Source organism: Sarcophilus harrisii, chromosome 1, assembly GCF_902635505.1.
Source record: "Sarcophilus harrisii chromosome 1, mSarHar1.11, whole genome shotgun sequence".
Taxonomy (NCBI): domain Eukaryota; kingdom Metazoa; phylum Chordata; class Mammalia; order Dasyuromorphia; family Dasyuridae; genus Sarcophilus; species Sarcophilus harrisii.
The window spans coordinates 75,211,237-75,232,740 of record NC_045426.1 but is presented as its reverse complement, the minus strand read 5'-3'; the positions used below and the strand labels follow the sequence as shown (position 1 = coordinate 75,232,740).

At 35.8% G+C, this 21,504-nt stretch overlaps 1 protein-coding gene across 6 annotated transcripts in view; it reads right to left on the bottom strand.

Annotated features, from left to right (window-relative positions):
* TNS3 (tensin 3) overlaps window positions 1-21,504 on the bottom strand; it is a 378,141-nt gene that overhangs the window by 291,327 nt on the left and 65,310 nt on the right. For 4 of the 6 annotated variants that reach the window (XM_031957264.1, XM_031957267.1, XM_031957260.1 and 1 more), the window contains exon 2: window positions 5,560-5,671. Coding sequence is in view for 3 of the 6 variants with exons in the window: in XM_031957260.1 (XP_031813120.1) it covers window positions 5,560-5,671 (112 nt within the window). In the remaining 3 variants the exon portion in view is untranslated. Of the gene's footprint in view, window positions 1-5,559; window positions 5,672-12,115; window positions 12,196-21,504 lie in introns of those variants that run through there. The other 2 variants (XM_031957256.1, XM_031957261.1) reach the window with 1 other exon arrangement.

Below are 21,504 nucleotides of genomic sequence, written 5' to 3'. Positions count from 1 at the left end.
GAATCACATCAACAGACTTTAAACTTACTACAACTCAGAATTCCAAAATTCAGGCTATCTCCCCCCCACCTCTTCCTTCCAGTCCTCCAGCATAGGAGTACATCAGCTAGGCATTCTGGAAACACAGCATGGCCCACATTATTAGCTTTGGAGCAATATAACATCTTCTTGCTCTGTCTCTCCCTTTGACAGATATGACAAAACAAAGATGAGCAAATTGAGCTCTGGAGCAGCAGCAGCTTAAAGAATATCGTAGGTGAAGAAAAATGGAGAGAAAGAAGTAACGAGGCCATTGAGAAGCAGGAAAAAGAGAGGTCAATAATTTTACTCCTGGCAGCTGCCTTTCAACGGAAAATTCCCACTTTTCCTTACTCAGGAAGTTACAATCTAGTGATAAAGCTCCTTACATACTTGCCCAAAGACTAGCCTTTCTTATTTAACCAAGCAGATTGACCAAGCCAGTGATTTCATGCAACTCGTTTACTAGCCTACCTCTCCAGCCTTATTTCACAATCTTACTCCATGTTAGAGCCAAAAAGAACTACTCAAGTTCCCTCAAATGTGACCTTCACTTTAACTGTTGCAGGTTTTGCTCATACTTGTTCCTATGTCTGGAAGGTCCTTCCCCCCCACCATCTCAACTTGCTGACTTACTAACCATTTTTCAAATTCAAGGTCAATTACAACTCTTCCATAAACTCTCTTTTGATCTCCCAGTCAAAGGGAATCTCTTCCTACTATGAGTTCACTTTTTACCTTGTTTGGGACCTCCTTTATATATTTGGAGTCATATTTTTTAATAGAGATCTGGGTACATATCTACCATATTAGAATAGCAACTCTTTTTAGTCCCTTTATCCTAACTGTTTTGGGGAGGTGGTAGGGTAGAAAAGTGTAGAACATTTCATATAACAGAATTTTTTTTCCATGTACTGATCAATTTTGCTGATTTTTTTCCCTAAAGGTTTTTGTTTTTATTTCTAAAATGTATTGTGATAGAAGATGACTGGAGATGGGAGGGGTGCTGAGATTCAAGGGTAATACTAGATGACGTTAAAAGTCACTAAAAATCCATTTTTAAAAATATGATAAGCTCTTTCAGGCAAGGGGCCTTATTTTTCATTTCTCTGTATTTCACCCAGTATTGAGCACAGTGTAGTCAATTAATGCATAGCTAATGAATGAATAGGCTGATGAATGTATTCTTGAAGTGGAGAAAACTGTTATGAGATATACAAATATTACTGGAGATAATGATGTGTGTCATTGTATCTTCCTGTGAGGTGGATGAGTCTCCAATAATAATGTTTAAGGCATATAAAACAATTAGATGAATACATGTATATAAAAGAAATAGGGATTGTCCCTGAGAATGGGTCTGCCTCAAAGCAAATTTTAAAACTGCAGCTCAGAACACCCAATTAGAAGTCTTTTTTTTTTTTAAAGAATGACCACATAATATATGGCCAGATAAGCAGAATGAATATCCTGCCCACCTGGAGCATTTCCCACTCTTTTATTTCTCTTTCAATGGAAAAAAAAAATCATTCTTGCTTTTCAGATAAGATCACATAAACTGGAGAGCAGTTGAAATATGCAAAGTGCCACTAGAATTCTACATAATGAGAATCTCTAAGGTCACTGACTCCTTTTGTATATGAAGAAATGCCACTTTTTATATCCCCTTCAACCCAACCCACCCCCAAAGCTGCTTAGCCTAGATGCATAAAACTTCAATGAACTTAAATGTCAGCCAAGAGACACTCAGTTTCATCTGAAAAATGAGAGCGCCATACTGGACTACAAGGTCCCTTCCAATTTTAACATTGTTCAATCCTGTGACATAAAACAACAGTTTAGGAATAAAAATTTTCCTTTGGTCATAGAAAATGACTTAGTTATTCAACAAGTGTCAAGAGATAATTAATCTCCCAAACAAGAGGCAAGATTGTCTCTTTTTAAAGGCTACCCAACAAATAGTTTAAACTTTGTAAAACTTTTCCAAAGTTTCTAGGAAGTTTTCTGTATTATAATAATAATAATGGCTGATATTTATATAGTGCTTCTTATGTGCTTTAAAAATATTGTATCTCATTTGATCTTCACAATAACCCTAGAAGGTGGGTATTATTATTATTATTCCCATTTTACAGATGAGGAAGCTGAGGCAAAGATGGAAATGGTTTTCCCAAGGTTACACAGCTAGCAAATAACTTATGAAAAAATTGAAAATTAAAAAAACATTGAACTCAGCTCTTCCTGTATTCATCTACTCTTTCCACTGAGCCACTTACTTATTGAAATGGATGCTAATCATTATTGTTACTTAAAAATTTATGACAGTGACATCCTCTCAGACCCAAATGGTCAAGACACTGATATGACATAGTACAGCCTAATTTTGATATATTGTCTGAGAACAATGCCCTGGGCTGAAAAGAAAGAATGTTGCTTTCTGTGGGAAGTTTCCTGATCCATGATCCTGATTCAAATAATACCTATTTTTACAGGTTTACGTATTGCAGGGTCTCAGCAGAACATAAGACCCCTAAGGGCAGGTACTGTTTTTATTTTTGTCTTTAGATCCCCAATACATAAATGTCTTGCATTCAATTTAATTACTTAACACTAAGTCCTTTCTAGTTATATTAGACTTGTCTATGTTCTTTCAATGTAGAAAGGGGTGCAGTGACCCCTTCTGGTCACTGAAGGTCAAAATGCAAATAAGGTGCTATTTCTCATAACACCGAATATATTTTTGATATGTGTATGTGTACATATAGACACGTGTGTGTATATATATATGAAAACTTCTTCTCCTAAAGCATCAAGCAGTCATTCTCATCATTTTAAGCTAAATCCTTCTATCAAAAAAAAAAAAAACAAAAAAAACAAACATTTATTTAAGGGCTTACAGTTTTTCTTAAAAAATTTTCCCAAGAATAACTATCCATTCCCTGAAATCTAGGTCAAACATAAAAGAGAAATCAGAAGGCTCACCTCTTTGCTCATCCTGACTTCCCAAATAGAATACTTCACAAATGGGAACAGAATAAACACTTTCTATAATAATGGTGATACATATTTAACTATAGGCGTAAATTAATCACAAATTTTTGATCATATGAAATTTTTTATTTAGTCAACAAGCATTTCATTAACAAGCAATTATTAAGCTCCAGATGATATTCAATATCAATAAATATCAGCTAGTTAGATATCAATCTTCATAAATAAATCTAACTGTTCTAACACTCTTCCAAGCAGTCCCAATGCTTTGCCTAATGGAATGTAATATTCTTTGCTGTAGGTATAATGAGCTCCCTTTTACTGGAATTGTTCCAAAATAAGTTAAATTTGCCCTAGCTAAGAACACTGTAGCAAAGATTTCTGTACTGGGTGTAAACTTCAACCATGTGATCTCCAAGTTTCCTCCTAAGCTAAGCATTTCTGTTTATCTTTAGGAAAGACCTTTGGAATCAAAAATATTCATTGTTTCTTTAAAACAACAAAATAAGGAAGTCTAGATCAGCAGCAAAAGTGATACTCTCAAGGCTCTTCATAGAATGGGGGAAAGAGTAATTAAGCAAGTAACAAGACAAGGACCCTGGAAATTCAATACAACAGCCATTAGGAATGTATTAAGAACATCCTTGATGATATAGTAGCTACCAAGATGAATACCACATGGTCCTTACCTACAGTGAGCTTGGGATTTGTTTTGATTCAAGAAGCAATCATGTATTAAATAGTATAAACTGTTTAAATGTTATAACTTTCCCAATGGCAATTACAATCATTCATATATAAGCATAAGAATGCATTTTTTTTTAACATGACTCCCATTCCTCTCTGCCTTTCTTTGCAGAGCTAAAGTGCTGTGGGTGTAGAATACTACATATACTGTTAAACCCATACAATGTCATGACTGGATCAGTTGAATGACTTACTATTATTATTTTTTATTATAAGATATGGATCTCTGTGCAGTGGAGGAACATATTTAGACATCTAGATGATAGAAGAAAGTGAAATATGTATTTTTAACCAAAGACTCTATGAAAATTAACCATTCCCCTGAAGTCAGGAAGACCTGAGTTCAAATCTGATCTCAGACACTTAACACTTCCTAGCTGTGTGACCATGGCCTAAGTCACTTAACCCCAATTGCCTCAGCAAAAAGAAAAAAAGAAAATTTACCATTCCTTTTGGATGACATATCCTCCCAAACTTACATTCATGTAAAACCAAATATCCTTCCTGATTCCAACACAGATCCTTTGGAATTTCAGGATTCTCAGCCACTTTACTATTAGATTCACAATCTAAATTCTTGAAATGGGCTATGACAGGCAGAAACAAACATTATTCAAAGGAACTGTTCCTTCTAGAGTCATTCAGTACAAAGAGTGCTAGTTCTATAGTTGGAAGATCTGGGTTTAAGTCCTTCACTCCTGGCCCTGACACATAGTAACTGAGTAATCCAGACAATATTTTTTGAGTCTCAGTTTCCTGATCAGTAAAATTGGGGAATTAATACTCACCCCTACTTATCTCTTCAAGAACATATCAACATAACCCCATATCATTAATCTAACAACCCACCTATGCCTAGGAATTATCTCAGAACCCTCAATTTCCAAGTGATGAAATGATAAAAAAAAAAAAAAAAAATTCTCTTTTTCCACCTCTATAAATAAATGTTTAAATTCTTACTTGGTTAAAAGTTATAATTAAAAGTTAGAATAACTTGATTCTAAATAATGGCCATTAACCACTGAGATTCAAAATTTCTCAAATCTCTATGAATTTCACAAAAAATACGCTACATACAAGGTGCCAAGGTCATTGTAAACTAGTTACAAAATAGAATTTGAACAAATTTACATGTCAGTTTAACTAACATGAATTTAGAGCTTGTCTCCAACTCATTTAGGAAGAGTTTTTAACCTGGTCCCATGAACTTTTTTTTCTTTTTTTGCTGAGGCAACTGAGGTTAAGTAACTTGACCAGAGTCACACAGCTAGGAAGTGTTAAGTGTCTGAAATTTGAACTCAGGTCCTCCTGACTTCAGGGCTGGTGCTCTATCCACTGTGCCACCTAACTGCCCCACCTCCTTGAACTTGTTTTTTAAAATATTTTAAATAATTGCATTTCAACATATTTGGTTTCATTTAAAATTAATCTTAGGACTTTTATGTATTTAATAGCAATATTCTGAGAAGGGGTCCAAAGATTTAACCAGACTGCCAAAGGGATCTATGACATAAAACAGATCAAGAAGTCCTGGGCTAGATAGTTATTATCTTTCACTTTCTGGTCACCTCATATATATCATATATTAATATATTAAAATTACATATTATTATTTTTAATTTTACATATTAATATATTGTGTCATAGTAATACAAATCTAGGGATCTTTTTCAAATTAAGAATTAGATCCCCACATAGCAAGCCTGTTGACAACAGGGGAATTCCAGGACTGTACATTTTTGGAAATTCCCCCAAACAGTTTTGTTGCTAGCCAGACACCAGCCAGGACAATGAAATGCTCACCTCGACATGAAACACCTTGACTGTCAATAACTTGTTTGCAGACACTGCAGACTTTGGCCTTCTTAAAGGATTTATTCTTAAAACTGTGGGCACCTGAAGCAGATTCTTCTGGCTAAATAAAAAAAAAAGAGAGAGAGAGAGAAGACATTAGCTTTCTTTTTATTTTGTCCTTGATTTTTATCTACAAAAGATAAGCCTAATAGTCCTTAAATTTCTCAAACATGAATGATAACACTCAGAAGAAAAATAAAGCATAGCCTAACTGAATATATGTCAACAAGGCCTAAAATACCCATAGGCACATGTCAAGTACCTTACTTATAAGTATTTAAATTTAATATTTACATTTGCACATGTGATTAACTGGATTTGTACACTATATAGCCCCAGGAGCACTGATCACTGTAGAATAATAAGGATGAAGAATGTCCCTGCATATACCTTAGACCAGACTAGTCAACTCTGATGACCAGAAGTATAGCTACTTCTAATTTAAAACAGAGTCCATGTAAGTTTTCCAGGCTCAACTGGTTCCTTCAATCTTTTTGAGTTAGGATACAACCTGATGAACATCATTATTTTCCTGGTTAAGAAGCATCCCAGCCCATCTTTTTTGGTTGTTCAAAATAGCATCTCTCTCTCTGTATTTTCACATACAATCTTTTTCTGTTCAATGTTGTATATGGAAAAGCTCTTTTTATTTGGTGTTTATTAAATTCAAAATAATGAAAACAATACTGGCTTGCATTTTAAACACACACACACATACACACACTTCTCTATTCAGGGAAGGTTTTATAGAAATTTTATCAATAAGCAAATAAAAAATTACCCTTTTCTCACCATGGCCCACTGGATAAAGCACTGAATGAAAGCCTGTCTCCCCTTTAATACCAAGATGACAAACATCAATTCAACCAAAGCTGTTGAAACAGTCTTTGTATATGGTATGTGTAGATCTACAACCGTATACAAACATAATATATCCAGTCTAAAGTAATAAAATGAAAACATTAACAAGGCCTTAAACTACTTTCCAAAACTTAGGAGGATTTATGGGCCAGTTAAACTGGCTAGTTAGACTGAACGTGGTGCCATTGAAAGCATAGTAAAAGATCCAGACCCTAGGTCCACCAAACAGATTTTCATGGAAAAATGTCCCTGTGACCCCAGGCTATATCCATAAAATCTATACACTGTCTTTCAAACATGTCCCAATGGGAACTGACCAATCGCCATCAACTAGGAGAGAAAAACAACAGTTGAGAGTCTGAGTCTCTTATCACTGTCTTCATAAAGAAAAAGATGTCCAATGTTATAAAGACTCAACACTGGAGTTGTCAACCATTTTAAATGCTTCTTGACTATATATTATAACATACAGGATTCCAAAAGTCATAAAATGGTTTCTCATTTAAAGGCAGGGGGAGGGAGACCCTTCATTTGCCCTCAAAACAGACCCAAATTATCCTCTATCTCTCCTAGAAAAATTCCATCTACATCCCCTGCAACCAGACATTCTCATCATGTATTCATCCTCGGTCCTTTGCAATCAGACTTCTGATCTATAGCTACTAAATCAGGAGACTTTCTACAGCCTCATCCTTCTTGATCTCTGCGTTGTTTCTTGAAATTTTTGATCATCCCCCTGTGTTCCTAGATACTCTTTCCTCATTTTTCACAACATGGCTGTTTCTTGAGTCTCCTTCTACTGATCTGCCTGCTCCTGCTCAGTCCCCTACCACTACCACCACCACCACCACCACTATCATCATCATCATTATCACTGATATTTATATAGTGCCTCAAAATCACCAGAACTAGTTATAATGCAGTATCTTGACATGAGCCTCTCACAACAGCCCCATCACAAAAGGGACATCTTTTACAGATGAGAAAATTAAGGTTCAGAGAAATTTCAGTGACGTGTCTTATATCACAAAGTAAGTTTCTAGGAAGCTCTGTTTGAATCCAAAGCCTCCTAACTCCAGTCTATTAGGCTATCCACAATGCAATGCTAAGTCATTATTCCTGTACCACCCCCAAAATAAGGATAAAACACAAGAATCCCTTCTGGTACTTTTCTTTATATATACAATTTCTACTGGAGATCTCAGAAGGTTCCACAAGTTCACAACTACACAAATGTCTCTCAAATCTGTATCTTACAATCTCATCAGATTTCCAATTATCTATTATAAACCACCCGCTACATAATTCCTCCTCGATGTACCCCAGGCACCTCAATATGTCCAAAACTGACCCTTCCTCCAAGTCTCTGAGATTCATAACATGACAGTCATCCCTGACTCTCCCCCTTCTTCTGCAGGAAAAATCCGATTTTCCCTAGAAAAGAGAATTCATTTGAGGGAATTATGTAATATAAGGAGAGAAGCCAGATACAATCCAAGAGGAAAAAAAAATCTATTAACAACGAAGAACATCAGTTGACAAATTTTATCAATTCTGCCTCCCTAACAAAACTCACTCATAATCCCTTTTCCTTCCCAAATTACAGGTTGTGTGATAATCAAGTTAGATATTCATAAAGCACAAAGCATAGTCCCTGGAATATAGCAAGCACTTAATAAATGCTTGTTTCTTTCCTTTCCTATAGTTTTGCTCACAAAGCCCATAACTATCAATGTTATTGATACATGCATTCATTCATTTAATACCTGTCACCTGACAGACCAGTCTCTGGTCTCTGAATTCCCTAAACTATCCTCTAGATCAGGGATAGGGAACATCTAGCCAGCAAGGCCATATTAGGTCCACAATATCATTTGCTAAGACCACTGCAGGCGATGATGAGCTGGAAGCCAGATATAACAACCTCCCCTGCTTGAGTTCTATAATTTTGTATGACCCTCAAATGATGTTATAAATATCAAACAGCCCTTGGCAGAAAAAGGTTCCTCAACCCTGCCCTGCAGATGGCAAAAAAATCTTCTTAAGGCACAGAAGTGACCACAATACTCCTCTGCTCAAAGACATCAGGGATTTCCCATTGCCAAAAGGAACAAAAATACAAATTCTTCCAAATCTTCTACCATCTGGTTCCTAACTTCCCTTCTAACCTTATTACATATTACTAGAAATTGCAAACTCCAAGTTTGCAATAAACTAAGACTACTAGTTATTTTCCTGATATTCTCACTACAGTCTCGGTACATTCCTCCTTGCCTAGAATTCATTACCTCCTCAATTTTCTCTCAGAATCCACACTTTCCTTCAAGACTCAATTCAGTCACCAACATGAAGAGCGTTCCCTGATCTGGCTAGCTGTTGGCATTCACCCCCTCATTTCATCATAAATTATTGTACAAATGGTATACCATCCTTCAGGGAGAATGGAAGCTCTTTGATGGCAAAGGCTATTCTGTTGTCATAGTATCCTTAAAGCTAGTGTTTTGCATAAATTATGAACAATAAAAATTTAACTAAAGTATTGAATTAAGAAATAAATCACTTATTGTGAGCCAAGTTTTTCTGCTGTTTATCTGGGTTTCATGACTAAATAATGCCAGGAAAATACCTAACTTAGCTTGCAGAAAAGATTAAAATGATGAAATTGCTGAAAATGAAAATTTAGAAATACACTTCAATATATCAAAGGGGCAAAACACATGACCACTCTGGCAAAAATCAGACTTGAAATTAACCTTATCTGAAGGTCAAATCATATATAATCAAAGTAAATCTAGATCAAAGTATAATCATCAGAGGTCCACGGGAACCCCTAACTTCTCCAAGCTAAATCAGAGACAATACTGGGGATGCTATTACCCTGAAAATACTTCCACCATGTGAACATGCCTCCTCTGAGTTTCCTCTAAGCCAGTTCCATCTGGCTTACACACATGCACTAATAAAACTATAAATAAAATAAGAGCTTTTATTAAAGGATAAAGGTAGGATGTAGATCTATTAATAGAAATATTAAAATGGCCCCAAACTAGCTAACTTTTTTTTCTGACAATATATCACAATAAACAGGCCCAGTTCAATCAGTTTTCTCCTTCCCCACCAACTCACACCAGAAGGCACCTACCTTCTAATCTGTCTATCAAAATTCTAACTGTCCTTCATGGTCAAACATACCCATCTCCAGTTCCTCATTGTTTGTCTCCTTTTCCATGAAATTCCTAAAGCACTTCTTTTACTGTTTTGACACTCATTTGCTAACTGGTTATAAACCAAATGGACTTTTACTATTCTTGTAGTACCTAGCCCAAAGGATTATTCTGAGTATCAAATGAGGTAGTGGACATCAAATGTTCTGTTAACCTAACGGTATAATAGTTAGAGAGCTGCTCTTCTAGGTCACAAGTCATGATTCAAATCACCTGTTAGACACAGCCAAGCTACATAATGGTTCAATGTCCCCAAGGGAATTCTAATTCTATAAATTGCTGATTATTTGCTGATCTGTAAAAAGTTTCTTTAGTGACAATTCCCTATTCTAATGAAATCATAAGTCTATTTCAAAACAAAACAATAAACAACAAGAACAAACACGATAAGAATGTTAAAAAACCCTATATAAATGTCAACAAATTAGATATTTGTAGAATGCATAGCACAATGTCTGGCATATGGTAGGCACATAATAAATGCTTCTCTCTTTCTTTTCCTATGCTTTGCTTATCTGGCCCACAGCTACCTATTAATTTTATTATTATATAAATTAATTTATTTAATATTTAATAATAATAATAAATATAATTAATTTTATCCATGCATTTAATCAACCTTCTGTACATATTTACTAAACACAAAGAATTTTACTAGACAGTGGTCAAAGGCCCAGTTTTAAAGCTAACACTGTTTCCATGATTAGAAGTCTGAGGAATCCATTTGAAATAGTTTATTAACATCTGCTCAGACTTCATCTACACATAACATGTCTATTATGAAAGGAGAAGGGGGCAGGATCAGACGCCTTTTGTTTTCACCTGGTACAACTCTTTCATTTCTCCAGAAGAGGTGGGGCCAATGTGCACCCAGAAGGAGGTGATAGTAATACTGAAGCATTTAGAAGGCTCAGTTCAGGAATCTAAATTGCATTTAATTGTTAGGAGCAAAAGTTGGAAGAGTGAAGCGAGAACTGCTAGTAACAGAGGGATTGCCTGAGGGATACCCAGTAATTAGTGCTGGTCCTGATTGCCCACATTGTGAGATCTCTTTTCAGAGAAAAAAAAAATCTCTCATAAAGGAGGCACTGAAATACTCAGTGTGAACCCTGAAGAGCGTATCATCTACTCTGTGGAAATACACAGACACCTCTCTTCTTCAACTAATTCATTCAGGCTCAAGACTTCATCACCATCACCACCAAGACATGAGGTTATATGTTACTTTCAAATGCTTCAGGTACATCATCTATTTGTTTCAATCCAAAAAAAAATTTTTTTTAATAACCAGAGTAAATTTAAAATGCAAGTTTTCTTTCTTAAAAACTCCTGAGGCTGGCATTTAATGATTTCCATCTTTACCAAAAACTTCTCATTTTTAAAAGTAGTAGCGATCAGTTCCTTCATTTAGATTCTGAAGCCTTTAAATCAGTTTATTTTGATCAAGCTTCTGATTTCCCTGGCATAGGAAACTCCCAATTGCAAAGCCCTCTCAATCAATGTATATCACCCTGATACTGAGCACTGAAATCAGTTACCAATCATTTATTAAGCCCCTGTTATGTGCCAGACATGGGGGCACAAAGACATGGACATGACCGCTATCACTGAACAACAACAAATGTGACTGGCTCTGTGCTAAGTTGGGAGAAACAAAGAAAGGCAAAAATCCCAGCCATTAAAGAAGTATGCCTCAAATATAGTGTCTAATAATTCCAGTAATTCATATTACTTCTTAAGACTGCTTTGTTATTCCTTAGGAAAAACACAGACACATTCACTCACCAGTTAGCTCTTTTAGGGTTCCCACACATATTTCTTATTTGTCATCTACAAGAATATAATTTTTAAAATCAATTTCAGATTTTAGAAAGAGGAAATTTAAAAGATTTCATGGTTCTCTGATCAGGAAAGCAATGATGAAGCATGCTACCAATTTTCAAACAGAGAGATCAAGAACTAACCGCGCAGAAACTCATTTTTTGGACTTGGGCAAAGTAGAAATTGTTTTGCTTGACGATGTATAAATATTATAAGGGTTTTATTTTTTCTTTTCATTCCCTGCCTCACTTTGGGTAAAGCCAAGAGAGAGAAAGAAAAAAAAAATGCTCATTAACTGGAAAAATAAAAGTTAATTTTTAAAAGGAGGCAATTAGATCAGAAACAGGATTGAGTTGACTGGTCCAGATGTGGCCATAATGAGGTCCCCTTTACCTTCTCAGAGCCTCACAGAATTCACTCTGGGCACAATTAACAGCTAAACTTAGTAAGACTCCCAGCACAAAGCCAACGTGATTGGATTGCCTCCATTTGCCTTCGGTCCAGCTTGTCCATGTGCCAGTTTGCCCACTCCCCCACATTGTGGTCTCCTTTTCCTTCCCCACTTGCCCCCCACTGTGCCTTTCCAAAGCCAGACTCACCCAATGGTGCAGCGGCTGCTGTGGCTGCTGCTGCTGCTGCTTCCTGGGATTCTGCCTGAACATTCTTCTGCTTTCCACAGTTAAAGTAAACAGCTTCATAGCCCCTGTCCCTGGGACTGAGGCTTTTTTAAAAATCCAGAGACCCAAGCCAGCAGCTTCTTGAAGGCTGCTGCTCTTTCAAAGGCAGCTGACACACAGTGGGGCAGCCCCAGCCGTGACTGCCCCTCAGGTGGGAGAGGCAAAAGACCTTTGATAATTACGGCTCCAAAAGCACAGGCGCCCTTTCAAGATTTTTTTTATGGGCAAAGGAAATGCCCTACTTTGACCCCTTCATATAGGAAGCCCCAAAGAAAAGTTCAATTAAGTGATGACTGAAAGGGCTCTTTATGGTGAAATGAGGCCCCCAGTTGCAGACCCATTACTGAGCCAACATACATATATATCCATTTCTCCAGGAGCTCGTCAAAATAAGTCAAATGGATGCAATAAAATCCAGGCAAAGCAACAATATCACTGGATGTCATTGCTCCATCTGATACAAATTACCCTGATTTTTTCCCCCTAGTACATCCAGAGCCCTGAAGAAGGGCCAGGGGCTTTTTTGGGCCACCTAACTGCAGGATGCCACAGTAATGGCATATGTGAAAGAAAAAATGCCTTCAAGCCAGGAAGGGGGGAGGGAAGGTAAATTTTCCATCTGACTGAAATTACCAATTGGATTGGCACACGAGGCTGTATTACTAGGATTTCAATCCACTTCAGGAATGCTGACCACAGGGAAATCATTTTTTTTTTCTAAAAATCAGAACACTGTGGTTTCTTCAGGTTTCAGTTATCAAAAAAAAAAAAAAAAAAAAAAAAAAAAACTATTTAATTTTGTCCAGCAAACACTGCCCAAGTAATGGGTCATTATCAAGTAGTAATCTAAACAGCTTTCATACTTGCCATTTGATAACTGTTTTGGAAAGCACTAAGAAAAAGATTATGCAGGAATGCTTATTCATATTTTTCTTCCTTCACTAACTCAAACAAGCAAATCAGGCATATTTTGAAATCATAGCACAAAAAAGGTGATTATTTTCAAGGGAGCAATGTTACATAGATGCTAGGGAAAGTGTCCCAAACAGGGAAGGTAATTAATGGTCTCCCTGTATCCTGAGCTGGTCAGACCACATCTGAGTATCACATTCGGTTTTGGATACTATGTTTGAAGAGGGACATTGACAAGCTGGAGTCCATCCAGAACTGCAACCAGGCTCGCCACAGAATGGTGTAGAAGGTCTAGAAATTGTTATCCTGGCATTCTCTTTACTCCACACTTAGATTTGTCTATTTTGACCTTGGACCATGCCCCAGTTCCAATTAATTGAGTCGCTGCAATTTAGAATGCCTTATTATGGAGGAAAAGGAGTTGGGATAAGAGAGAAGAGGCAGAAAATGTTAGTGTGATGTAACTTAGAAGTGTATAGTAGTAGTTGTAGTAGTAGTAGTAGTAGTAGCAGCAGCAGCAGCAGAAATAGTAGTAGTAGTAGTAGTAGTAGTAGTAGTAGTGGTGGTGGTGGTGGTGGAGGTGGTGATGTTAATAATAGTAGTGGTAGTACTAGTAATAGTAGTGGTACTGGTAGTAGTAGTGATAGTAGTAGTAGTAGTAGTGGTAGTAATAGTAGTGGTAGTAGTAGCAGCAGCAGCAGCAGCAGAAATAGTAGTAGTAGTAGTAGTAGTAGTAGTAGTAGTAGTAGCGGTGGTGGTGGTGGTGGTGGAGGTGGTGATGTTAATAATAGTAGTGGTAGTACTAGTAATAGTAGTGGTGCTGGTAGTAGTAGTGATAGTAGTAGTAGTAGTGGTAGTAATAGTAGTGGTGGTAGTAGTAGTAGTAGTAGTAGCAGCAGCAGCAGAAATAGTAGTAGTAGTAGTAGTGGTAGTGGTGGTGGTGGTGGTGGAGGTGGTGATGTTAATAATAGTAGTGGTAGTACTAGTAATAGTAGTGGTGCTGGTAGTAGTAGTGATAGTAGTAGTAGTAGTGGTAGTAATAGTGGTGGTAGTAGTAGTAGTAGTAGTAGCAGCAGCAGCAGCAGAAATAGTAGTAGTAGTAGTAGTAGTAGTAGTAGTAGTGGTGGTGGTGGTGGTGGAGGTGGTGATGTTAATAATAGTAGTGGTAGTACTAGTAATAGTAGTGGTACTGGTAGTAGTAGTGATAGTAGTAGTAGTAGTAGTGGTAGTAATAGTAGTGGTAGTAGTAGCAGCAGCAGCAGCAGCAGAAATAGTAGTAGTAGTAGTAGTAGTAGTAGTAGTAGTAGTAGCGGTGGTGGTGGTGGTGGTGGAGGTGGTGATGTTAATAATAGTAGTGGTAGTACTAGTAATAGTAGTGGTGCTGGTAGTAGTAGTGATAGTAGTAGTAGTAGTGGTAGTAATAGTAGTGGTGGTAGTAGTAGTAGTAGTAGTAGCAGCAGCAGCAGAAATAGTAGTAGTAGTAGTAGTGGTAGTGGTGGTGGTGGTGGTGGAGGTGGTGATGTTAATAATAGTAGTGGTAGTACTAGTAATAGTAGTGGTGCTGGTAGTAGTAGTGATAGTAGTAGTAGTAGTGGTAGTAATAGTAGTCGTAGTAGTAGTAGTAGTGGTGGTGATGGCAGTAGTAGTTATAGTAGTGGTACTAGTAGTTATAGTAGAAGTATTTGTACTAGTAGTGGTAGTAGTAGTGGTAGCACAGTATAACTTAAAAAAGTGACATTATTTTGAACCTTATATAATCAATCTTAAGTTAGTAGTCTTGTAAGTGCTAAATCTCCTTTAGCACATCTGCATATCTTTTTAAGCTCTATCCTCATGCCAAATAAATTTGAAAAATAATGGAGGATTGTTTGGGGGAAAATAGGTGGCATTTTGTTTCAAAATGGCAAACAACCATACATTGAAACTTAAGGTGAATTTTAATAACATTTACACCAACTGCATGTAATAAAGAACAGGGGGAAAGGGGAAGGTTTGACAATGTTCTTTTTCTGTTGTTTTTTTTATATATACAAATGTTATTTGTTGATGTTTTATCAAATTCTAAATAAAAATCAAGAAATTTAAATGAGTAACATTACTAAGGCACTGAATTTAGTCAAAATTAATTAAGTCTAAGTTATCATGGAACAAACCACACAAACAACTGCAATCTCGTTGAAAAAAGAAGGAAGAGCAAATAAAAAATAATGATGTCATTCTTTACTGTAACCTATCTAACAATGAAGAAAATATTCTACAGAAAAATAAAAGATGTAACAATTTCACATGAAACTTCATGCAAGGTTAGAGAAATTCAAGGAGCAAGAAGTTACCGTATAGTAAGTCTGATTGTGAGACCTAATTCTGCCATTTGTTTCCACTTTGTGACCACAGTTGTGAAAGTCTTTAACATCTCTGAAGTTGTCCACATTGGTATTATACAGAAAATAATACCTGCCACATTTACTGGTAAGGATCAAATGAAATAATATACAAGAATGTACTTTGTTAGCTTAGAGACATTAAATAAATGTGAAGCATTATAATGATCATCCTCCCAGTTCATATTAAATTAACCTCAACTAATATCCAGAGAGTAAACTTGTGATGACCGCGTATTTTTAACTCAGGCAGAGTCAGGAAGTCAGGATAAGGGAAAATCCTTGATCTTTATTCTTTTGCAGAGGTGAAGGGGAATAAGTGCAAGCAATAGCAACAGGAATGCTGCCAGCAGTGCCTTTGGCTCTCACACTCCACCCACCAAATCCTCTATACAATCTCCTATACAACACATCAAACTTGCACAGACAGTGGGTGGGGCCATTCTTTCTCCAAGCATATATTAATATTGTCCAATTGCTAATTAGCATCAAGTACTCAGGACTTCAATGCAATTCAAGAGCATCAGCCCATTACATAAACTAATTCATTTACAAGTTTTGGTTCTATAATCTAGACTACATTTAGTTTGGGGACCTCAGGGATCATACTATGTGATCTGTGGTCAGTAAAGTCTATAACTAGATGGGTGCCTTATAAATAAAGAGATAGTGTTCTGTTTTCTCAGATTGCTGAGAGCTCTACAAACTTATGCATCCACGATTGTGAACATTTATATTAGTATCATGAGCAGAATAAAAATTCAATGGAAAGGAGGGATTTCCTCCAGATCACAACCTAAATCATTTGAATTCATTTAAATATACAATGATGAATTTAATTAAATACCCATTATTTCAATTAACTTGCTTGCAGTATCTACTCTACATACTTAGAACATTGTGTCTTGGGATGCTATAAACAGGAGACCATAACACACTGCCCAAAAAATGTTATCTGCTTGTTATTTTTTTTTAAAACTCACGTTCATTCAAACATCTTAATAGATTAATTCTATTAATATTCTATTAATAATTCTTAATACACTAATTCTATGTAAAGAACCATACTAAATTGTGCAGAATATAAAGATTAATCTCCTTTTAAAAAAAACTTACAACTTAGAAGCATATTCAAGAGAATTCAACTGAATTTGGAGTCAGAATAGACTGTATATAATAGAATTAGAATCCTGTCCCTCATATTTACCAACTATACAGTGACTCAGGGCAGCTAGGTGGCACCAGAGTGCACAGAGCACTGGGCTTGGAGTTAGGAAGCCTTTTCCTGAGTTCAAATATGATCTCAGACACTAGTTAGTTGTGTGACCCTGGACAAGTCACTTATTCCTGTTTGCCTCAGTTTCCTCATCTGTAAAAATGAGCTGGAGAAGGAAATAGCAAACCACTCTAATATGTTTTCCAAAAATACCCCAAATAGGGTCACAGGAGTCATACATGACTGAAAGAACTGAATTAATTAATCACATGGACAAGTCACTTAACATTTCTTAGTCTCAATTTCCACATCAGGAAAAAAAAAATGACAACAGCAATTAACTATAAGGGTTATTTCTCAGGGTTGTTGAGATCAAATAATAGCTCGTGCAAAATTTACCATCCTCAAGGCACATCTCAATTATTATTATTAAAAATATAAGTACAAAGGAAAGGATTGAACAAAGGGCTGTAAAAGCTTTAAGGAGGAATCAGGATTGGGAAAGCCTTCACTAAGGATGTGGCATAAATGGCAGAACTTAAAGAATGAAAAAGATTCCATCACATGAAAATAGTCAGTATATAAGAATTTCTCCCATCACTTCAACTCCTTAGTAGTTTCCTGTCTATTTAAATCATACAACATACATGAAAAGTTCCAGTTTCGTGTTAAAGAAATCCAAATTCTAGTAAAGAGTGATAATTTGAAGCAAAATCTGCTTCAAGAATGGGTTCATCAAATTAATTTAGACGAAAGCATTTTAATATTGGAGTTTTATTTTATAAATAGTTTCCATAAGATACAATAAACTTCAACAAACTATTTCCAAATATTCTTTGAATAGTAATTGAATTCTCAGGCGTTTTCTAGCATTCAAAGAATTACAGAACTGGAGGACTGTTTTGCAAGAGGTAGAAAAGAAAGAAAAATGCAATGATAAATGGATATTTTTAGGACTAAAGAACTGTGGTGTACTCTAATGTTCATCGTTGGGACCAGTTCCATTTTTTTAAAACTTTCCATAAATGACTTGAAACTCAATTACAAAGTAAGATCTCTGAATTTACTCATGACATGATCTTCTATTAACTATCAACGTAACAAAGATAAACTAAAATACAGAATAGTGTCAAACGAATAAATACTAAGGAACGATAACGTAAATTATACTTAAAAGATTATAGGTGCTAAGGAAAAGTAACAGCCTAGGAAACGAATCTCCAAGATATTATAGATTGTACTTAAATGAATCAAATTATTCATTGCTACAGTTATAAAGATCAGTAAAATGTCTTGTTTCATTTGTAAAAGTAATTTATAATTGAAGATGATTTTAGGCCTTCCAGACTATAAGTACTATCTGCAGTTCTAATCTCCAATACTTCAAAGGAATATGTTGACCTAATGAACATAATTTTTCTTTTCACCCTAATCTAATCATAACATTTTCCTTCTAAGATGAGAATTGAATAAGTTTTCTATATTCCTTTAAATCACAAACACTATTCCAGGCAAACACTTCTACTCATCATTGATATATTTAGGGTCTTCTTGTATTTAATTCACTTTAAGGACATTTAGATGGTGTCCAAAGGTACCAACTAAACAGGATAAAGGAAGTAGATGATATAATAAAAAGAACACTGGGCTTGAACTCTGCTACTTATCAGGTAGGCAACTATATGGTGCAGTAGGTAGAGCACCAGGCCTGGAGTCAGGAGGATCTGAGTTCAAATCCAGCCTAAGTGACCCTGGACACTTTGAAGTCCCTTCACCCTACCTGTCTCCATTTCTTCATCTATAAAATGAGCTGGGCAAAGAAATGGCAAACCACTCCTATATATTTGCCCTGAAAATCCCAAAAGGGGAGACCAAGAGTCTTACATGAAAACAACTTAAAAACAACAAAACTTATTAGATTTATGAGATTGGACCTAAACTTCTTCCACTATTCAAAATTAAAGTATTAGACTAAATGCCTAATGTCCCTTCCAACTCCTTTGGATCTCTAATACAGCTCCCATAATATGAGTTCTGTCTAAAAACTAAATAAAACCAATTTAAAGAGCCATATAAATAAGAGATTACATTAAATGTGTGGAATTAGATCAAATACTACAGTTTACAATCTTTAAAGAAAATGACACTAATGTAGACAATTACAATACATAATATTACTTAATAATCTAGAGGAACAAACTAAATGCTATATGACTTCTATAGACACAGATCTTTATTAAAAGGGACTATCAGAAGGATAAATGTTGGAGGGGATGTGGGAAAACTGGGACACTAATAATTGCTGGTGGGGTTGTGAATTGATCCAACCCCACTTTGGAAAGCAGTACGGAACTCTGCCCAGAGAACAATCAAACTGTGCATACTCTTTGACCCAGCAGTGTTTCTACTGGGGTTATATCCTAAAGAGATCTTAAAGGAGGGAAGGAATGGGACCCATATGTGCAAAAATGTTGGTGTCCAGAAACTGGAAACTGAGTGGATGCCCATCTTTTGGAGAATGGCTGAATAAGTTATGGGATATGAATGTTATTGTTCGGTAAGAAACGATCAGCAGAATGATTTCAGAGGGGCCTGAAGAGACTTATATGAACTAATGCTGAGTGAAGTGAGCAGAACCAGGAGAACATTGTACATGGCAACAACATTATACGATGATTAATTCTGATGGACTTGACTCTTTTCAACAGAAAGATGATTCAGATCAGTTCCGATGGTCTTGTGATGGAGAGAGCCATCTGCATCCAGAGAGAGGACTGTGGGAACTAAATGTAGATCAATTATTTTCATCATTTTTGTTATTATTTGCTTGCTTTTTTTCCTCTCTCATTTTTTCCCTTTTTATCTTTCTTGTGCAGCATGATAAATATGGAAACATGCATAGTAGAATTATATATGATTAATATATATTGGTTTACCTGCCATCTGGAGGGGAAAGGGAGAGAGAAAAATTTGGAAACAAGACTTTGCAAAGGTGAATGTTGAAAAATATCTTTGCATATATTTTGAAAATAAAAAGTTTAAAAAAAAGGAACTATCAGGGAAGATTTTAAACTATACTCAGTATATTGAAAGGATGAACTTAGTGTTTCTACCAAATCATGTGTATTTCTTAAAGTCACAGCACTTCATATTGCTAATTCACTCTTTATTATAACTCTGGTCTTTCTCTTCTATACTCATTTTTAACTAGTCATTATTTATTTTGTGTTTTATAGAATCATAGAACAGAGAGAGTGCCCAGGAGATCGATATCAACTCTTTCCTTAGAACTAATAATTAACCCTTCATTGCAATTTCTTAAAGGAGGTAACAAACTTAAGCCTTTATAAAGAATAACTCAAGAAATGAAGTAGAGGGAGGATAGGTAAAAATCCAGCCAAGAAAAAGGAATTTTTAAGTTTATTCTTGCTTCTGCATCTAGTTCTGGGTTACATAAACAAAAATGTTCCTTAAAAATGCCTACAAGAGCTGAAAAATGAAGAAAAAAATTGGGAAAATAAACTGCAATAAAAAGTTCAAAAGAAATGAGATAATTTACCTTTGGGAAGAGAATGATAATGTTCCAAGTATTTAATAAAATATCATATCCTAATACCATGAAAAACCTCTGTGAGATGTTAAGGACACATTGACCGAGGACAGGAAGCTCCTTTGTATTAGAATTTTTCAAAGTTATGAAACATGCTATTCATAATCACAGCTGGACTTGACCAAAAAAATACAGTTTCTAGTGCCAAGTCTATTAATTTAACAAGTATTACTTGTGTACCCATAGAATATGTGTGTACAATATAAGCCCTTAGAAAGAGAAATCTCTATAAAAATATTGAGGACTTGCCATGTAAGAGTTTACAATCGACTTAAAGGCAAATAAAAATACAAGATCAATGAAACTATTTTCTATTGGCCAACTTCAAACATTCATTGTAAGTTCAACAAAATAGTGAAGACTCTGAATATGTCATTTGCGTTTTTTTATACCTCTTATACTGAAATTTCTGCTTAAGAAGTGTGTCTTGGGTACACATCCTTTCCCTGAAGAGACACTATTGTAGTAGGAAGAATTTCTTAAAAGCAGAGATTGATAAACAGTACAATGGGTCACTAAAAAAGGCTGAGGAAATCTCCTCACATGATTTCTTAGAATGAAATGGATTTCCTATTTCTGTGGGATGTTTGAAATATAATCCTCCCAAAATATGAAAAAGTAAACTTTTCCTGGGTTTCTTACAAATTTCTAATTCTTTTTCTTTTTTTCCCCTCTTTCTTCCTTCCTTCCTTCCTAACTTTCTTTCGTCTTCTTGTTGTTCTCCTTTTCTTCTTCAGTCTGATCAGAGGGAGAGGTCCATACCTAGACCCCTGGCACTTGAGGTATTCCCTCATCTAGCAGACTGTGGGACAAAGAACAGGTCAGCACCACAAACAGGAAGCACCCCCTCCCATGTCCCACTTCTTAAGTAAAGGCAAAAGCATCAGAATAAATGTAATGCAAGGTTTTGCCAGTGGGTCACTAGAAAGATAGAGAAGTCTTGGATGAAATAAAATCAGACATGTAAATTTTTATGTGTTTGTTTAAATGAAACACAATTTTACAGCTATCTAGTCTAACATCCTCAAAAACAAGGAAGGGTTTATTTTAATGTTATTAGTCTAGAGTTTCATAAACAATTATACATTTTCCTTCCTAACCATGTCCTTCCCCCTTCTGTCCTATCACTGGCTTTACTCATTCTGAATCTAAAAAGAAAACCAAGGCAAATGTCCCTCCACTAAAGAAAGAT